At 40.9% G+C, this 19,209-nt stretch overlaps 1 protein-coding gene across 1 annotated transcript in view; it reads left to right on the top strand.

Annotated features, from left to right (window-relative positions):
* LOC110901383 (wall-associated receptor kinase 2) overlaps window positions 1-16,783 on the top strand; it is a 35,965-nt gene extending 19,182 nt beyond the window's left edge. Inside the window, exons 4-6 of the mRNA XM_022148214.1 lie at window positions 9,462-9,481; window positions 14,049-14,157; window positions 16,660-16,783. Coding sequence (XP_022003906.1) covers window positions 9,462-9,481; window positions 14,049-14,157; window positions 16,660-16,783 — 253 coding nt within the window. The remainder of the gene's footprint in view (window positions 1-9,461; window positions 9,482-14,048; window positions 14,158-16,659) is intronic.
* The last annotated feature ends 2,426 nt before the right edge of the window (window positions 16,784-19,209 follow it).

Genomic DNA, 19,209 nt, shown 5'->3' with positions numbered 1-19,209 from the left:
AAATGTATTCGTTGGCTGGCCCATCATCAAACCTTGCTATCTTGCGCAAAGAATCATACGACATTTCTACTTTCACCCCATTACACCATCCTACTAGCCGCATCTTGCTTGGAGACTTGAATGGGGGGCATTCAAGTGATGCCACCCACTCTTGAATCTGCTTGTCATACATCTTCTTCACCTCTCCATCATAGCATTTCATAGCCGACCCCCAACCCAATGCATTAAACTTATCTGTGATCCCGAATGGTCCGAAATCAACATGCCGGATCTCCTTTTCACAAATAAACGCTTCACCTCTCTGTTTTAGCTTGTTCATTTGCTCATGGAATAGATCCTCCCTCCATTCCGCAGGTTGGTCTAACAATGAACCGGATGTCCAATCCGGCTTTGGACCCCTTGGGGTGCATCCTCCTCCGAATCCGGGTCACCAACCCGGGTCAATTTCCTCCTTTTTTGTTGTGCCGCATCCCCTTGAGAAGAACTTGCAACTCCTTTCCCTTTCTTAGACGCCATGCCTACACACATTCAAAAACCACATAAACAAATCAAGTTAATGTTTCCATCAAATCTTCCCCACACTTGCTTCATGTTATGGGTATAGATGTGCAAAAACCAAAATTCCATTCTTTCAAACAAAATTTTGGCATGATGTCCCCTAAAATCAGAACTTTTCTAAAAATTTTCATTAGACATCAAACACATTCATATCCATAGCACTCAATGGTTCACAAAGTTCTATCATCTATCTCATACAAGCAAGTGTGTAAGCAAAAACATAATGAAAACTTACAAACCTCAATGTACTTCAAAGAATGAAAAGAAATTGCATACCTTGGTGTTGTAGAAGATGAGAATCACAAAAACTTGAAGTTCACACAAAAACCCACAAAAAGCCCTAAAATTTCGGCACCCTTATGCTCAAATCCGAACCCAAAACAAAGGAATCTTCAAGTTACAAGAGTAAATCTAGATTCCTTGTGAAATTTCACCCAAAATGGACCCAAAAATCACTAAAATCGGGTTAGATTTGAAGGAATTATGAAGCTTGAAGCTATGGAGTTTTAGGGTTTCTTTGGAGAAGAAGAAGAAGTGGAGAAGGAGAAGTTGTGGTTGGGGATTAAAGATGGAATTGTGTGGGTGGGGTTATTGTTGGTTATTTTATTATTATTATTATTATTAAATTTTCGGAATTTTTTTTATAGGCCATGAAACGACGAAAGGAAGGGACCCCCAAGTCTGCTCGGTGCCGTAAGCTACGGTACCCTGCCGTAGCTTACGACAGTAACTGGGTGAAAAATGGTGCCGTAGGTCAGGAGCTGACCGGCGTAAGCTTTCAAATGATGGATGGTCGCCGTAAGCTACGCCCCCCACCGTAGCTTACGGCGGTAACTGGGCATAGGGGGGTCGGCACAAGTTTGTGTAAAAATATCTTTATTTTTTATTATTTTTTTTTCAAAATTGTTTAACTTTTATAATGTTTACGATTTATTGAAAACATGAAAATTATTACCCTACCCCCCGTTAAAAACCCGTGTTGTCCTCAACAATATGTTCGGAAAATCCGTAAAATTTCCCCACACTTGTTTCGAACACCGGTTTAAACGGAACTTATTCAACACGAAATAAATTAAACTAAATATTTACAAATACCAAACCTGGGCCTCTTTCACGTTTCTTCATCATCCACCGGGTGTAAAATATAACCCACTTTGTCTAGCTCGAAATTGTTGATATCATTACCTTCCAAATATGGTTTGAGCCGATGCCCGTTCACCGTTTGTTGCTTGTTTGTTTGTTCATCTTGAATATCAACATCACCGAACCTTCCCACTCGTCGGACAACGTAAGGACCCATCCACTTGCTTTTGAGTTTTCCCGCGAACATCTTCAACCTTGAATTGTACAACCACACCTTTTGACCCACTTCAAAGTTCTTTTTCTTTATCTTCGCGTCATGAACTTTTTTCAGTTTGTCTTTGTATGCGGATGCGCATTCATAGGCTTGATCCCTTATTTCCTCGATTTCGTTCAATTGAAGCTTTCTCGCCCGACCCGCTTCATCATAGTTTGCGTTCACCGTTTTAATTGCCCAATACGCCCGATGTGCCAACTCCATAGGCAAATGACATCCTTTCCCATAAACCATCCGATAAGGAGTGGTGTCAAGTGGAGTTTTGTAGGCCGTTCGATAAGCCCACAATGCATCGTCAAGCTTGCTTGACCAATCCTTCCGATCCGTTCTAACCGTCTTCATTAAAATTTCTTTAATTTGCCGATTAGATACTTCCACTTGACCACTCGTTTGCGGGTGATATGGTGTAGCAACGCGGTGGTTCACATTGTATCTCTTAAGCAACTTCCCGAAATTGAAATTTTTGAAATGCGAACCACCATCACTTATTATCACCCGAGGCACACCAAAACGAGCAAAAATATTAGATTGCACAAACTTACATACAACGGCATGATCATTAGTTCTCGTGGCGATAGCTTCAATCCATTTCGACACGTAATCAACCGCAACCAATATGTACAAAAACCCATTCGAGTTTGGGAAAGGACCCATAAAGTCTATTCCCCAAACATCAAATACTTCTACTACCAAAATTGGTTGTAATGGCATTTCATCACGTTTCGAAATGCTTCCCATTCTTTGACAATTGATGCAATTCCGAGCATACTCACAAGAATCCTTGAAAATCGTGGGCCAATAAAACCCACTAGATAGCACCCGATAACCCGTCTTGTTCCCACTAAAATGCCCTCCGCATGCCGATAAATGAGCATGAGTCAAGATCTCTAAAACTTCCGTTTCGGGAACACATCTTCGAATCACTTGATCGGCCCCGATTTTGAACAAGTCGGGTTCATCCCATATGTATTGCTTCACTTGACTAAGAAATTGTTGTCGTCTCTTCTTAGTCCAATGATTTGGGATTGCACCCTTAGCCAAATAGTTGACGTAATGGGCATACCAAGGTGCAACATAAGTAGAGACGGCCAACAAGTGTTCATCGGGGAACCGTTCATTGATTTCACTTGGGTCATCAACACCTTCCAACGGGATTCGGGACAAATGATCCGCAACAACATTTTCACATCCCTTTTTGTCCCGAATCTCAAGATCGAATTCTTGTAACAAAAGCACCCAACGAATCAACCGGGGCTTCGCATCCTTCTTTTCCATCAAATATTGGACCGCACTATGATCTGAATACACTATCACCTTGCTCCCCCAAATGTAAGATCTAAACTTGTCCAAGGCATACACCACCGCTAATAATTCTTTTTCGGTTGTGGTGTAGTTGAGTTGTGCCTCGGACAAAGTTTTGCTTGCATAGTATATCACCACCGGTTTCTTATCAACCCTTTGACCTAAAACCGCTCCAATGGTCGTGTCGCTAGCATCACACATAATCTCAAACGGCTTTGACCAATCCGGTGGTTGCAAGATAGGAGCTTTCACCAACTGTTCCTTCAAAACATGAAACGCTTGCAAACATTCGTCAGTAAAATCAAAGGGAACATCTTTTAATAACAAGTTACATAAAGGTTTTGTAATTACACTAAAGCCTTTAATAAACCTTCGGTAAAACCCCGCATGTCCCAAAAAAGATCTCACCCCCTTAACATTCTTTGGTGGGGGTAAAGATGAAATTACCCGAATCTTTGCTTTATCTACCTCCATTCCCCGGTCCGAAATGACATGCCCCAAAACAATACCCTCTTGAACCATAAAATGGCTCTTTTCCCAACTTAGTACTAAGTTTGTCTCAACACACCTTTTTAAAACTTTTTCTAATTCATTAAGACAAGAGTCAAAACTTGGACCAAAAATGGAAAAATCATCCATAAACACTTCAAGAGATTCCCCGACCATGTCCGAAAATATACTCATCATACATCTTTGGAACGTGGCGGGGGCGTTACATAGTCCAAATGGCATTCGCCGAAAAGCGAATGTACCATATGGGCATGTAAACGTTGTTTTGTGTTGGTCGTCCGGGTGAATAGCAATTTGGTTATATCCCGAGTACCCATCCAAAAAACAATAATATTTTTGACCGGAAAGTTTTTCAATTATTTGGTCAATGAAGGGTAACGGGAAATGGTCTTTTGAGGTAGCCGCATTTAGTTTTCTATAATCAATACAAACTCGCCACCCGGTTACCGGGCGGGTGGCGATTTGCTCACCTTGTTCATCTTTCACTACCTGGATGCCGGATTTTTTAGGCACTACCTGAGTTGGACTTACCCACGCACTATCCGAAATGGGATAAATGATCCCCGCATCCAACCACTTGATAACTTCTTTCTTCACCACCTCTCTCAAGTTTGGATTTAACCTTCTTTGTGTTTCACGGGTCGGCTTTGCGTCCTCACTTGTAATAATCTTGTGCATTACAATGGATGGACTAATGCCTTTTAAATCGGCTATCGTCCACCCAATTGCCGCCTTATGAGCCTTCAACACCCGTATCAACTCCTCCTCTTGAGCTACCGCCAAATTGGAAGCAATGATCACCGATAGAGTGTCATTCTCCCCCAAAAATGCGTACTTTAGATGCTTTGGTAGCTCCTTCAACTCCACACTTGGTGGACTTTCCAAAGAGGGCTTTGTACCCGAATCAATTCCCACCGGTAAAGAGCCGTTTGGTGGGTCCATGGTGGTCTTCCTTCTTTCACCGCAAGAGCCTTTTGCTCTTTCTCTTCCACCTCCAACTCACATGCATGAACCTGCAAAGACACATCACATACCCAAGAATCCAAAATTTCCTCTTCGAACTCCTTCGGGTCATATTCCTCTATAAAATCTGCTAAGAAACACTCATCACTATAAACATTAGTACCGTTAGTAAAAACATTTAATCTCATTTTTCTATTACCGAATGTCATGTCGACCGTACCATATCGACAATCAATAATAGCATGTGCGGTGTTCAAAAATGGCCTACCCAAAATAACATTTTGTTGTTGTATTGGGTCCGCGGATGAGTAGTCTAGCACAAGGAAATCAACGGGATAATAAAATTCATCAACTTTAACTATCACATCCCGTACGATACCCCGGGGAAGTTTATGAGACAAATCGGCTAATATAACCGTTGTCTCAACCCGCTTAAATGGACCAAAATCGTATTGGTCATATAACCCCCCCCGGTAGGATACTTACTCCGGCTCCAAGATCCAATGACGCCCTTGTGGTTTGAAAATTCCCAACTTGAATGTTTATAAGGGGCCTTCCCGGATCTTGTAACTTAGGAGGAAGGTCTCCTTTCAATACCGCACTTACCCGCTCCGTCAAGTCTACCAATTTAGGCACTTTTTGTTGCCTCTTTTGAGTACACAATTCTTTTAGAAACTTGGCATAAGCGGGTACCTGTTTGATAGCTTCAAGTAAATGAAGATTAATTTTAACCTGTTTGAAAACCTCCCACATTTCCTCTTTTTGAGGACCCCGTTTTGAAATAAAATTTTTTCTACCCGGATCTAATAAAGCCGAAGGAAACGGTACTTCACTAGACCCCTCACCCTCATTTACTTTTTCTTTTTCTTTAATAACTTCGGGTTTTTCAAAATTGGGTTTTTTAGAAGAAACAATGGGTGGTTCATTTTCTTCCTCACTTTCTTGACCCGTTATATCCTCAACCACCCCATCAACCAAATCCGGTGAAGGATTGGTTTTGTACTCTTTCCCACTTCTCAAAACACTTACATGATGGATATTAACATTGTTACCTCTTGAAGTACCATGGGATGGATTTACCTTAGTGTCGCTTGGTAATTGACCTTTACTCTTCTTCAATTCGGACACTTCGGTGGCAAGTTGACCCATTTGAGTGGTCAAAGTTTGGATTGCTTTGTCTCGAGCCTCATCCTTTTGTATGCGAGCATCATCCATTTGGTTCCTCTTTTGCATTTCCGCTTGCATGCTCTTCAACATTTCCATCATTTCATTACCACCCGAAGACCCCACTTGTTCTTGACCCGCTTGGTATGGCCTTTGGTATCCTTGGTTGTTCCCACCTCGATATCCACTTTGATTATTGTAAGGTTGGCGCGAACCATAATTTCCTTGATTACCTTGAAAATTCGGGTTTAATTGATTCGAGGGGTTCCCATAACGAAAATTCGGGTGGTTTCTCAACCCGGGGTGGTAAGTGTTAGAATTCATATTGAAATTTCTACCACCCCCTCCTTGACCTTGAACGGCATGAACTTCTTCAAATTGCCCTTCCACCATTCCTTGGCAATTTTCCGCCGCATGACCTATTTCATTACACAATGCACAAACATCATAAATTTGGTTAGAAGTTTGTGTGTTACTATCATCAACCGCATGCACTTGTGTTCGGGTAACGGCCGGCCGTGCTCTCCTTGAAGCTTGAGCCTTTCTCTTTGAGGTGATCGCCATTTGCTCCAAAAATTCCCAATCCTCATGCTCATAGTTTGTGCCAAATGTCCCATTTGTAATGGACATCAAATCTCGTGCATCTTCGACACACAACCCTTCATGAAAGGCGTTCATTAACTCCCAAAGCTCAATCCCATGGTGTGGACAATTTTTAATCATCATGTTTAAGCGCTCGAAGGCTTCATGGAACATTTCGCCTTGTTGTTGTTGAAAACTTCTCAATCCTTTCCTCGCATCATTGGTCTTTTGAGCGGTATAAAATTCATCTAAAAATGTTTGTTGCATTTCCCCCCAAGTATAAATAGATGCTGAAGGCAAAGTGTAGAACCACTTCTTTGCCTTATCTTCCAAGGAGAATTGAAATAAGACCAACTTCACATCATCGGCCGAAAACCCTTGACTCCCAAAAGTGTTGCAAATCGAGTCATAAGCCTCTAAATGGAAGTAAGGTTCCTCCGTCGCTAGACCCTTATATTTCGGCAAGCTTTGTAAGGAATTTGTCCTTACTTCAAAGGTTCTTCCTTGGTTATTATGAGGGATGACCACCGGTGAAGAATTGTGAGTGATCACCGGTCTAAAATGCGCTTCAATACCCCTCGCATTTTCCCTAAGATGCCTCCTTGGCACACCAAATCGACCCCTTGGACGAACTTGACCCATTGGTCTTTGTATAGGCCCTTGTGGTGCATTTGGTTGTTGAAATTGTTGTTGTGGCACCGGTGGGTGTTGAATTGGCCTTTGGAAGTGTGGTTGCACATTTTGTGGGCGAATTTGCTGCAAAGGTATCGGACGTTGCAATTGCGGCCCTTGTGGCCTTGGCCTAATATGTTGAGGTATGAGTTGTTGTTGTTGCACCCCACCAACATTTGGAATCACTTGTACTTGGCCTTGCATATAACCGTACTCCCCTTGCTCTCCATCACCCCCATAAGCGTACCCGTCTTCATCAAAACCTTCAAACTCCTCATAACCTTCATCATACCCATCTCCTTGAATCCCCGACGATTGCCCAAATGGAAGAGTCGAGTATTGGAAACCCGACTGATTTGACGGTCGAAACGGTGTAGCATGGACAATGGACGAAATTGGTGCTATGGTATGGCTTGAATATGACGGACCCGCACCCGGAAAGAAATGGGATAATGGTGGTATAGTAGTGGAAGGGTTAAATGTGACGGTTGGTTCTTCTTGTGTAGTAATGGGCTGTATGGTGTTGGTTGATGTGACATTTTGAAGTATGGTGGGTTCGGTAGTATTTGGTGGAATGGTGGTATTTGGTGAAGGTTGAGTGGATGTTGGTATAAATGATGAAGTGGATTCACCCGTAGTGGGTGGTGGTGGTGGTGGATCCATGTATCGAAGTGGTGTAATCGGTGTAATTGGTGTTGTTGGTGAACTGCTGATTGTATTTTCCCTTAGCAAAATTCTGTTTGCTCACAAAGTTCGCTCGATTTCTGGATCAAACACTAGCGGTGAAAGCTTGTGAGAGCTTCTAGTACGCATGCACCTGCAAATACCTGCACACTAAACACACCTCGCGTAAACCAGATAAATGATAAACTCAAAGCAAGAACAAAAATAACACACGTTGCGCACTACTCCCCGGCAACGGCGCCAAAATTTGATGTGATGTCATGGTCACAATCAAATTTACTCCAATTACTACTAAATAGATAGTGGTATGTGGGTATCGAACACAGGGAGTTTGTGGAAAATGTGCTATTTGAAAGTTTATCTAAATTAACTAGATTAGACTAATTGCAAGAAAATAAATTCAAGAGTGGTTTTGATTGGTTGATTTTTAAAACTAAGAATGCTAATTAAATTGCAAAATGAAAATTTAGTTTGTGAACAATTTTAGAGACAAATGACTATCTTGAGTTTCCGGTTTGTTTCGACTTTTGTGTTAACATTCAACTAGAAAGAACTACATAGACATAGTTCATGTATAACCAATTGCAGTGATGAAAGGGGACTAAGTACTCAGATTCCGAGAACGTGAGGTTGTCACCCGATGATCAATCAACCCTTACCCAAACCTAACTATACCCATGATATCTCGATTGCCAACGGCACCAAGAACGTATGGTTTCTAATTAGTTCAATATAAGAATTAACAAGTTACTAACAATCAATCATGCACCATAACAATTAATTCAAATAGAAAGAAATTGTTATTCTAGAAATATGAAATAAAAACACGTAGTCTTACACAAACCTTCAACACAAGATAATCACCCAAGTATTTAGCCACTCATGGCTTTAACAAACATCATGACAAATGGAAAGGAAATATTGTTCACAAGTTTCACCAACAAGAAGTAACTAGAGATTTAAGTGAAAGATAGTAAAGGATAGATGATTAGATAGCCAAAAGATAATGTTTCCAAGCTCCCAAGTCCCTAAATATAGCCTTCAATTCGTTTTCTCCAAATAGTAACCGACCAAACATGATTAAGCTCCATAAGTCTCCATAAAAAGGTCATTCAATGCATAAGTTACATCAAGAGCCCAGTCGGCGCCGTAAGCTACGCCAACCGCCGTAGCTTACGGCGGTCAATGTGCCTTAGTCAATCACCTTAGTGCCGTAAGCTACGCCAGGTACCGTAGCTTACGGCAAGCATTGTTCTTTACGGTAAAGAGCCCCTGTCCTACGGCGGGTCATTTTGGATGAAAGGGAGGCCGTAAGCTACGGCCAGGAACCGTAGCTTACGGTCCTGAGCTTGTTTTCTTTTCCATTATTTCTCCAACTTCCATTCTTTCGCTCTTTAACTCCCATAACTTCTAGCATTCCATCATACCTCCTAAAAGCTACATTTTGGTAGCTTTAACACCTGCACAATCCAACATAAAGTGGTTATCTAGTTCAAGCAATTAACCGAATAAAGTGTAGAATATGCATTGTTTTAAGCCTTTTAAGGGTTGTCCTACGGACCACCCGTCAGCCATCAATGAAGACAGTGGAGACTCAACTTGATATAGAGGTGAGTGATTTGTGAATATTTGTGATATGTTTTTACAACAGTGATGTGCCTTTATATAGGCATGATACAAGAATGGAAAATAGAAAACTAATAAAGCTAATTACATGATTCTAGCATTTATACTAAATATAGACTAGAGGCAATATACTGCTAATTATTGTTGGAATTTGACCCATTGATATTGCCTTTTGACCCATTATTATCGCCATTCCTAATACGCCCCCGCAAGATGGAGGATCCATCGGAGACTCCAATCTTGGAGCGGTTACGCAGAAAAGGAGCTCGGGACAGCGGCTTCGTGAGCATGTCAGCTAGTTGGTCCTGTGAGCTGATGTGCAGAACACGTAGATGGCCAGCAGACACTTGTTCCCTTACAAAGTGATAGTCAAGAGCAATGTGTTTCATGCGAGAGTGGTAGACAGGATTTGCAGCCAGATATGTGGCACCAGTGTTGTCATAAAATAATGTGGGTGGCTGACCGGTTGAGATGCCTAGCTCTTGAAGTAGGTTCTTTGTCCATGTAAGTTCTGCCGAGGCATTGGCTAAGGCTTTATATTCTGCTTCTGTGGAGGATCGCGATACCGATCTTTGACGTGTTGATTTCCATGAAATGATGTTTTTGCCAAGATAAAGAAGATAAGCAGTGGTGGAGCGACCAGCATCGTGTACATTACCCCAGTCAGAATCCGAGAAGGCCGAGAGTGTGAGCGGAGAGTTTCGGTGAAGGAAGAGGCCGTGATGGATAGTACCTTTAAGGTATCGGAGGACACGCTTAAGGGCCTGCCAGTGAGTTTGTCGAGGAGCATGCATAAATTGAGACAGTTTGTTGATGGCAAAGGAAATGTCTGGCCGGGTAAAGGCGAGGTATTGAAAGGAGCCCACAAGTTTGCGATAAGGAGTGGCATCCACAGAGGGGGATGGATCGGTTGGAGACAAGGGATCAGTGGAACTGAGAGGGGTGTGAACATCCTTTGCTCCTTCCATATGGAATTGATTGAGAACGTCATTTATGTGTCGATGTTGGGATAGGAAGAGCCCTGTTGGAGTTGGAATGACTTCCACCCCAAGAAAATGGTGTAGCATGCCAAGGTCTTTAATGGAGAATGTAGTGCTCAAGGCTTGAACAAATGTGTCGAGGAATTGGGGATTGTTACCGGTGAGAACAATGTCATCAACATAGACCATGAAGTAGGAGGTGATGTATTTGTGTTGATAAATGAAAAGAGATGCATCGGCTAGAGATTTTCGAAATCCATAGCGGAGAAGAAAGTTGGTTAGCTCAATGTACCAGGCTCGAGGTGCTTGTTTCAAGCCGTATAGAGACTTTTTGAGTTTGCAAACATGATGAGGATATTGAGGGTGGACATAACCAGATGGTTGGGCCATGAAGACATCCTCATGAAGGGTGCCATGAAGGAAGGCATTGTTGACATCTAATTGACGGAGCGGCCAATTTTTGGACAAAGCAACCGAGAGGATGGTTCAGATGGTAATGGGTTTTGTAACCGGGCTAAAGGTTTCAAAGTAGTCTTTCCCAAATTGTTGGTGAAAACCTTTTGCCACAAGGCGAGCTTTGTACTTAGCAACAGAGCCATCCGGGTTGCGTTTAATGCGAAATACCCATTTACAGCCAATGGGTTGTTAGGAGGTAGGAGGGACAAGTTCCCAGGTTTGGTTTTGGAGAAGTGCATTATATTCCGAGTCCATGGCTTTTCTCCAATCGGGATCTTTGGACGCTTGACTGTGAGTTGTAGGTGCAAGTGTAGGTGGTAGAGGATGAAGAGTGGTGGTGTTGACCAGGTTGTGGTTGAAGTATTTGTTGTTGGGTTTCTTTGTGCGTTGGGGACGAGTGGTTGTGGAGGAGGGAGGAGGGTCGGCGATAGGTGGAGGAGGGCCTTTGTTGGATGATGAGGCGTTGCTGGTTGAAGGTTCAGAGTTGATAGGTGAGTCTGATGAGGTGATGGGTACGGTTTCGGAGGTAGAGGGTTCGGTTGGAGTGGGGGTTGGTTGGTCAGTAGGAGGCATAAAGATGGGAGGGGTGTGAGGTATGATATGGGGAGGTGAAGATGTATTTTGTGGTAGGTTGGTGATGGTAGTGGTGGGTTTAGAGGTAAGGGACTCAACAGTGGGTAGGGGAAAATGTTTGCATCATTTGATTTGAAAGGGAAAATGTGTTCAACAAATTCCACATGGCGGGAGTGATAGAGTCGATGTGTCACGGGATCATAACATTTGTAAGCTGATTTTGAGGAGGAGTAGCCAAGGAAAATACATTTGATTGATCGGGGATGAAGTTTGGATGAGGTGTAGGGACGCAACCATGGGAAGCACAAGCATCCAAACGGTTTGAGTTTGGCAAAGGTTGGGTGGGTTTTGTATAATCGATCAAAGGGTGATTGGTAGTCAAGTATTTGTGTGGGAAGACGATTTATAAGGTGAACGGCGGTTTGAAACGCATGGGTCCAAAAGGTTAATGGTAGGTTGGAGTGATGGAGAAGTGATAGGCCGGTTTCAACAATGTGTCTATGGCGGCGTTCGGCAACACCATTTTGCTCCGGGGTGTGTGGAGGGGTGGTGAAGTGGGAGATGCCATGTTGTTGAAGATAAGGAGTAAGCCCAACATATTCTCCTCCATTATCTGAGAAAAGGGAGATTAGTGGAGTTCGAAAAAATTTTTCAACCAAAGTTTTGAATTGAGGAAAGAGAATGGAGACATCCGATTTGCGTTTGAGAGGATATAGCCATGTGTATTTTGAGTAAAAATCAACAAAGATGACATAATAGGTGAAGCCGTCATTTGATTTTTGAACGGGACCCCAAACGTCCGAATAGACAAGTTCTAATGATTTGGAAGCTTTGAACGAGTTTGCACCAAAGGGCATTTTATGACTTTTATTCAAAGAACAAGCATCACAATGAAAAGAAGAGTTTGACATGTTATTATAATGAAGTTCTAAGTTATTTAGTAGTAATTTTAGAACTTTTATGGATGGATGTCCAAACTTGTGATGCCATGAAATAAGAGACTCGGATGACTTGAAGCTTGAGTTGATTTGTTTTGGGTAAGGAATGGTCCTGGATTCATAGTAGACGTCATTTACATTCACTCCCCGCACTAGTGGCGTCCCCGTGCGAAGGTCCTTCACAAAAAAATGAAAAGGAAAAAATTCAACCGAAACATTGTTAGATTTGCAAAGTTTGGCAACAGAGACAAGATTGGTACGAAGTTTAGGAACAAGCAAGACATCATTTAATTTTAGTGAGCGAGATGAGGTAGGAATAGAGGTATGACCGATGTGAGAAATAGAGAGGGTTTTACCATTTCCTAGCACAATCTCATCCGGCCCTCCGTATTCCGAGAGGTTGTGTAACGATGACTGGTCATAAGTTGCATGGTTGGAGGCCCCGCTATCATACATCCTTGGTGAAGAGGAAGAGCTTGCCATTGAATAGTTCACTATTGGATTTGGAGCGGATGGCGAGGAGACAACAATGTTGTTCTCTTGTAGTAGGCGTGCCAATTTGCGACAATCTTTGATATCATGACCTGGAATGTTACAAAACTGACAGAAAAAATTATTTCGGTTAGTACGGGAGTTGGACTGCTGATTATTGGTGTTGTATGGGGGCCGATTGTTTCTTGGGCCAGAGGCGTGAGGCCTGTTCGTGTGTCGGGCTTCTGAATAGGGCCTAGAGTAGGATCTTGGGCCTTGTCTTTGGGTGTTGTTCACAGTGGCAATTAAGGAAACCGACTGGGATTCTTTTAGGGTTCGCTCATGGTCTATAAGCTTTTCAAAGAGATCAGGGAATGTGATGGGTGTGTCCCTCATTTTGACAGAGGCAACAGTTTGCTTGTAGTCTTCACCAAGATGCGCTAATATGTGAACAATCAAGTCATCTTCATCAACAGGTTTATTAGCTAGGGCTAATTCATCCGCAATCGCCTTCATTTCATGAAGGAATTCAGCGATTGGTTTGGTCCCACGGGTGTGGGTGGCTAGTTTTGTTCGGAGAGAAATGATTCGGGAACGCGAGACGCCGGCATAGCTCTCGGTCAGGCGCTGAAATAGTTCACGGGAAGTGTCAGCGGAGGAGACGATCGGCTGGATGGTGGGAGCGCAGCTGCCGAGCAGGGCTCCTAGGAGGATTTGGTCTTGCCTGAACCACAGTCGGTAGGCAGGGTTCGGTTTGCCGTCAAGCACTTTCGGTGGTGGTTCAGTGAGTCCGTCTACATACTGTTCAAGTTCGAGACCGGTTAGTGTGGAGAGGACTTGTTTTCGCCAAGAGAGGAAGTTGTCAGAGGTGAGTTGAATGGGAAAGTGAGTGTGTGTTGAGAGGGAGACGACATACATGGTGACCGGAAAAAAAAAAGGATCGGAGAAGGCAGAGGCTCAAGGGAGCAGTTTAGGCTCTGATTACCATATAGAGGTGAGTGATTTGTGAATATTTGTGATATGTTTTTACAACAGTGAGGTGCCTTTATATAGGCATGATACAAGAATGGAAAATAGAAAACTAATAAAGCTAATTACATGATTCTAGCATTTATACTAAATATAGACTAGAGGCAATATACTGCTAATTATTGTTGGAATTTGACCCATTGATATTGCCTTTTGACCCATTATTATCGCCATTCCTAATACTTGAAGGCTTAAGGAAGTTTACTCAACATCCTTGGGCGATTCCACATGATGAGACTCAGAACTTAATAAGTACACAAAGTAATCAAGTAGATCTTTATTCTTGCACAATGTAAGTTAAAAGGAAAATAACACACAGCTAAGTGGAACAAAATGAAGTTTACATTTATCGTAATTGTATGTTATCGTTTGTTCCAATAAACTTTCATGTTGCACCCGTATGACCCTATAATGTAAAACCAATCAACCAAAATAACTTCAATAAAAAAATTGCAGCAACGTGAAACTAAAACACATGATAACCCATTTAACTTGGTTCATTATCTAACAAACACAATTTTAAAGGGGCTTGTGTATGCACATTTTATCCAGAGTACCTATCAGTTATTGCTAGAAAAGAACACATAGAAGAATTGAATGATAGTAGAAGTGTAAAACTTGCTAGAGGTTACTTAACCCATTAACTTGATCAAAACAGAAAAAATAGAATTAAAAGTTATCAAAAGCGCACCAATTATTAAGTTCACATCAAAGTCCCTCTTTTCACTGTATGTAACCACATATTAACTACCAAATGCACGTATAAAATTAAATAAAAAATGTACATAAATGTTTTTAGGAGGCTATTAATTTACAATAACTTTAGTTATGAGGATGGATTGTAAAATAGTAAAATTACCAAATCAACCATATTTTGTAAAATACTTTTGCCTGCTCTTGATAAAGAGTAAAGCACTTTGCAAAATGGATAGAAAATAGCATTATAATAAAAAGATGGGGAAGAGAAATTTACATTGAGGATCATATTGGACTCCAAAAGTTAACCTTCCCATCTTGGTCACCACTCACCAGCTATGCAGATTTAGGGAAATCATTTCCCACCACATCCAGATTATAGTATAATAAAGAAAAACCTAGAGATGTTGAATTAGTATTGATATAAGCTATGTAGATTTTAGGAAGTCATAGTCCATCGATCCCCTTTGTAACAAAGACTAAAAAGTTGAAAACAAAATCTCTCTAGTATCATATATAACTACAACAAAATAAAAGGTATACCGAAAGAGGAGGTCTGATTGATACCTGGTAATGCGAATCAAACAGTTGAGGACGTTAGTAGGCGTAAATGAGTGATAACTAAACTCCAAGGGTAACCTATTCGTGGGGGAAATACAATCAATGAGAGATTTAATTCATGAATCGAACAAAACCAACAATCAAGAACATACATGCAAAGAGAGAAAGTCGTATTTAAATTTCAATCCTCTTTATGATTGCCCTTTTAAAGAACCCTAACAATATATAAAGGATGAACTTTTTTTTCGGTACGTCCATAATAATACAAAAAACATAGAGGAACATAAGTGATGCTTACAAAAATATACAAAAAAGTTAATAAGATCCAACCCTAGTGCCGCTCTCGGAGAAAGCAACTGTTACACCATCACCAATTTGTCAATGATCTTTATTACAAATCGGATCATCCCCCTAGATCCAAAATAATAAGGTTGCTTCCGCCATCTTCAATGATTATCATTATATGGCAGCTGTACTTGGACTCGCTTACCTTCAATCAACACAACACCACCAATTACCCTATATTTCACCCAACCAAAAGTCGGAAATTAGAAATCATATGTGGCTTCATTGACTTGGGCAGACCCACAAGATGTTACCTTCAAATTTCATTATTTGTTACAAAACTGAAGCAACCAACAACAGTTTCAATAAAATTAATAATGGTAATAGCAATAAAAATCACTACAATCAATGTACAAAGGATGTTTACAGAGTAAATACCTGTCAACCTTGGTCATCCATTGGTATGCATTCCCAGCAATAAGTTTATCGACATCATCAGCTACAGCTACATACTCATAACATTAAATAAAAGAATTTGAAGAAGGAGAAAAAAGGAAACAATCATATAAAAATAAAAACCAGATAAAATAAAATGTGAAGGAGACTGAGTTAACCCACATCATATCTAGTTGACATCCCGTCCGTTTCCGTTGATCGAATCACTATAACATCATTTTAAGCGTCTAATGTCGGTCCATGAATGCAACGTATCACCAAAATCATGTAACAGTAACCGAAAAAAAAAACATGAATAACGCTTAGCAAAATAGGGAAAATACAGTCGTCATGTTAAATAGCAAAACATCAAACATTTCAAAGTGAAAATAAAGTCACTAACTCACTCCAAAATTGAACAAAAAATTACCTTGACTTCATGTCCAAAACCAATCAGATCTGCCAAAACCCGACCACCACCGGAGCAACGACGACATTGAGGCTTTATGCTGACCAATAGTGTCGTCGCCGGGTAAGGCGTCATCGTTTAAGATTGAAGCATACCACAACAGTCGTTGATCTAACTTTGTAGACCACCATCATTTTACGGTGGCCAACGTTGACGTCGATCTGATCTTTGTCTCTCTCTTTCTCTCTTAGACTCTCTCTTTTTCTCTCTCTTAAATAGTTAAATCTGCATACCACTGACGGGTGAACCGTAGGACGATCCTTAAGTGCTATAAATATAATGAAAACCGTATGCTTAAGTGTGTTATTTTAAGGAATTGGATGACTACAACGTGCTTTGTCATGTCAGGTACAAGAGGCGTAAAAGACGCAAAGAAAAAGAAAGCATGGCAGAGAGCGGAAATGGAATTGAAGAGAAGTGGTTGAAGAATCAAGAAAGAAGAAGTTTTGGTCGCTACCGTAGCTTACGGTAGCTACCGTAAGACACGGTAGACCCTAAATCAAAAATTGTGCACCGTAAGAAGCTTATCACCGTGGGTTTTTAGGAGCCACCGTAAGCTACGGTAGTGTCACGGCCCCTGACCGGGTTTTACCCGTTTCAGTAGCCGCGGGACAGAAATCCCGTGATATTTATTTATGTGATTTTAGCAGCGGAATTTTAACATCAGGATCGTTGTAAAGCTAAAAACTTTTCCCGATTATTTTATTTCACAACTCGGGATAAAACCCCGATAATTTACAATAATAAGATTTTTCTGATAAATCTTTATTTCAAAACATATTTCTTTATTTTATACTGAGCCACTATATTAAGCTTGAAATGCTTCTTGAAATGCTTCCCAGCACTTTTCCTGAATTACAGTAGATCACCTGAAACATGTTTGAAAAGGTTTTGTCAGCGGGGAAATACTGAGTGAATCATTCTATTTACTAAAACGACACTTTTGTTATAATTCACAGTATTAAGAGTTTTTACATATGTTTATTATCAACCAACTTTCAAGAATAGGTATTTGTCACAGACCAGCTCTGTGACTGTGGTCATATCACCATTGGCTGTCCCAATGAGTGACGTATATCACTTACTTTTAGGCTCGCCCACCTAATGTGATTAAAACAATAATAATACTGTGCACAATACCCCACATACCGGCTGTAATTTGGTGATTACATAAACTTAATCACTGTAATTATAACTTTTGGAAAATAATTTGGAGTATTGTAAAACAGTTGATAAAAAGAGAATGACTCACATTGCAGATTTAGTATGGATAGAATATGATTTAGCCCTGTTAACCTAATTTCAACAATAATGCACACAAAACAGGGTTAGTGATCAATACAGCAGTTACGATAACTCACGAGATCAAATTCTCACAATGAACGACAAAGTGCAATACTTAAACATTCATCGATTTCACGACGAACGACAAAGTATAATCCAATGTGGGCGGCACTTAAACATTCTTTGGATATATTGATCTCGGAAAATGAATCGTAATAGCGATCGATTAATTACCCTGTTTTGCGGCAGCGATTCGAATACAGTGTGTGTTTAATTATAGTATTTTGGTGTTAATTCGACGTATAGACAGCAATTGAACGTCGTTTTCATTTCTAATTTCAAATCCCAAGGTCGGCTATTTATAGCCAGAAAATAGACTTGCTTACGGACCGTATGCTTCAACCCTTACGGTCCGTAAGGGAAGTACATATGCTTACGATCCGTAAGGCATTTTCCTTTACGGTCCGTAAAGGGTGCAGTCTATTTACCTAGACTAGCTGATTTCGGGACTAGCTTAGCTGACTCACTTAAAATTCGAATTTCATCTGTACAACGCAATTTTGTTGATAATTATCAACTAGGGTTTACCCCCCCTGAGTTTTAGGGGCCCTGATCCTAATTCTGATTGTTCTGAAAATTTTAGGTTTAATGCGGAATTACTTGGGTGTCTCAATTAGGGTTTCCTTATTAATTAATTATCATTCTAATTATAAATTTTAATGAGAGTTGTTACATCCTCCCCACCTTAAGAAAATCTCGTCCTCGAGATTTATTGAAATAGATGAGGGTATTTCCGCTTCATTTCTGACTCCAGTTCCCAAGTATATTCTGGTCCTCTCTTTGAATTCCATTTGACTTTCACCAATACCAGTCGCTTGTGTTTGAGAAACTTGATTTTCTTATCTTCTATTTGTAAGGGTTTCTCTATGAATTTCAGCTTTTCATTTACCTCCACATCTTGAGGAGGTACTACCAGGGATTCGTCTGATAGACATTTCTTAAGATTGGATACATGAAATACATCATGTACTCCAGCTAGTTCTTCTGGTAGTTGTAAACGATAAGCAACTGGTCCGATTCATTGAATCACTGGGAATGGTCTAACATATCTTGGACTCAGTTTTCCTTTCTTACCAAATCGTACTACTCCTTTCCAAGGAGATACCTTCAATAGTACTTTATCTCCTATCTGGAATTCAAGTGGCTTGCGACGATTGTCTGCATAGCTCTTCTGGCGATCTCTGGCTGTTTTCAATCTTTCCTTGATTTGAGTTATCTTGTCTGTGGTTTCTTGCACGATTTCTGGTCCTGATAATTGACTTTCTCCTATTTCTGCCCAACATACGGGAGTTCTGCACTTGCGTCCATACAGTGCTTCGAATGGAGCGGCTTCGATGCTTGAATGATAACTATTATTATAGGAGAATTCGATTAATGGTAAATGGTTATCCCAATTACCACCAAAGTCAATTACACATGCTCGGAGCATGTCTTCTAGAGTATGGATCGTCCTTTCACTTTGTCCGTCTGTCTGTGGATGAAATGCAGTACTTAGATTTAGTCGAGTTCCCATTGATTCTTGGAAACTTGTCCAGAAGCGGGAAGTGAAACGAC

Source organism: Helianthus annuus, chromosome 13 (assembly GCF_002127325.2).
Source record: "Helianthus annuus cultivar XRQ/B chromosome 13, HanXRQr2.0-SUNRISE, whole genome shotgun sequence".
Classification (NCBI taxonomy): Eukaryota; Viridiplantae; Streptophyta; class Magnoliopsida; order Asterales; family Asteraceae; genus Helianthus; species Helianthus annuus.
Note: the sequence above shows the minus strand (reverse complement) of the source record. Positions and strands in the feature narration are given on the sequence as shown.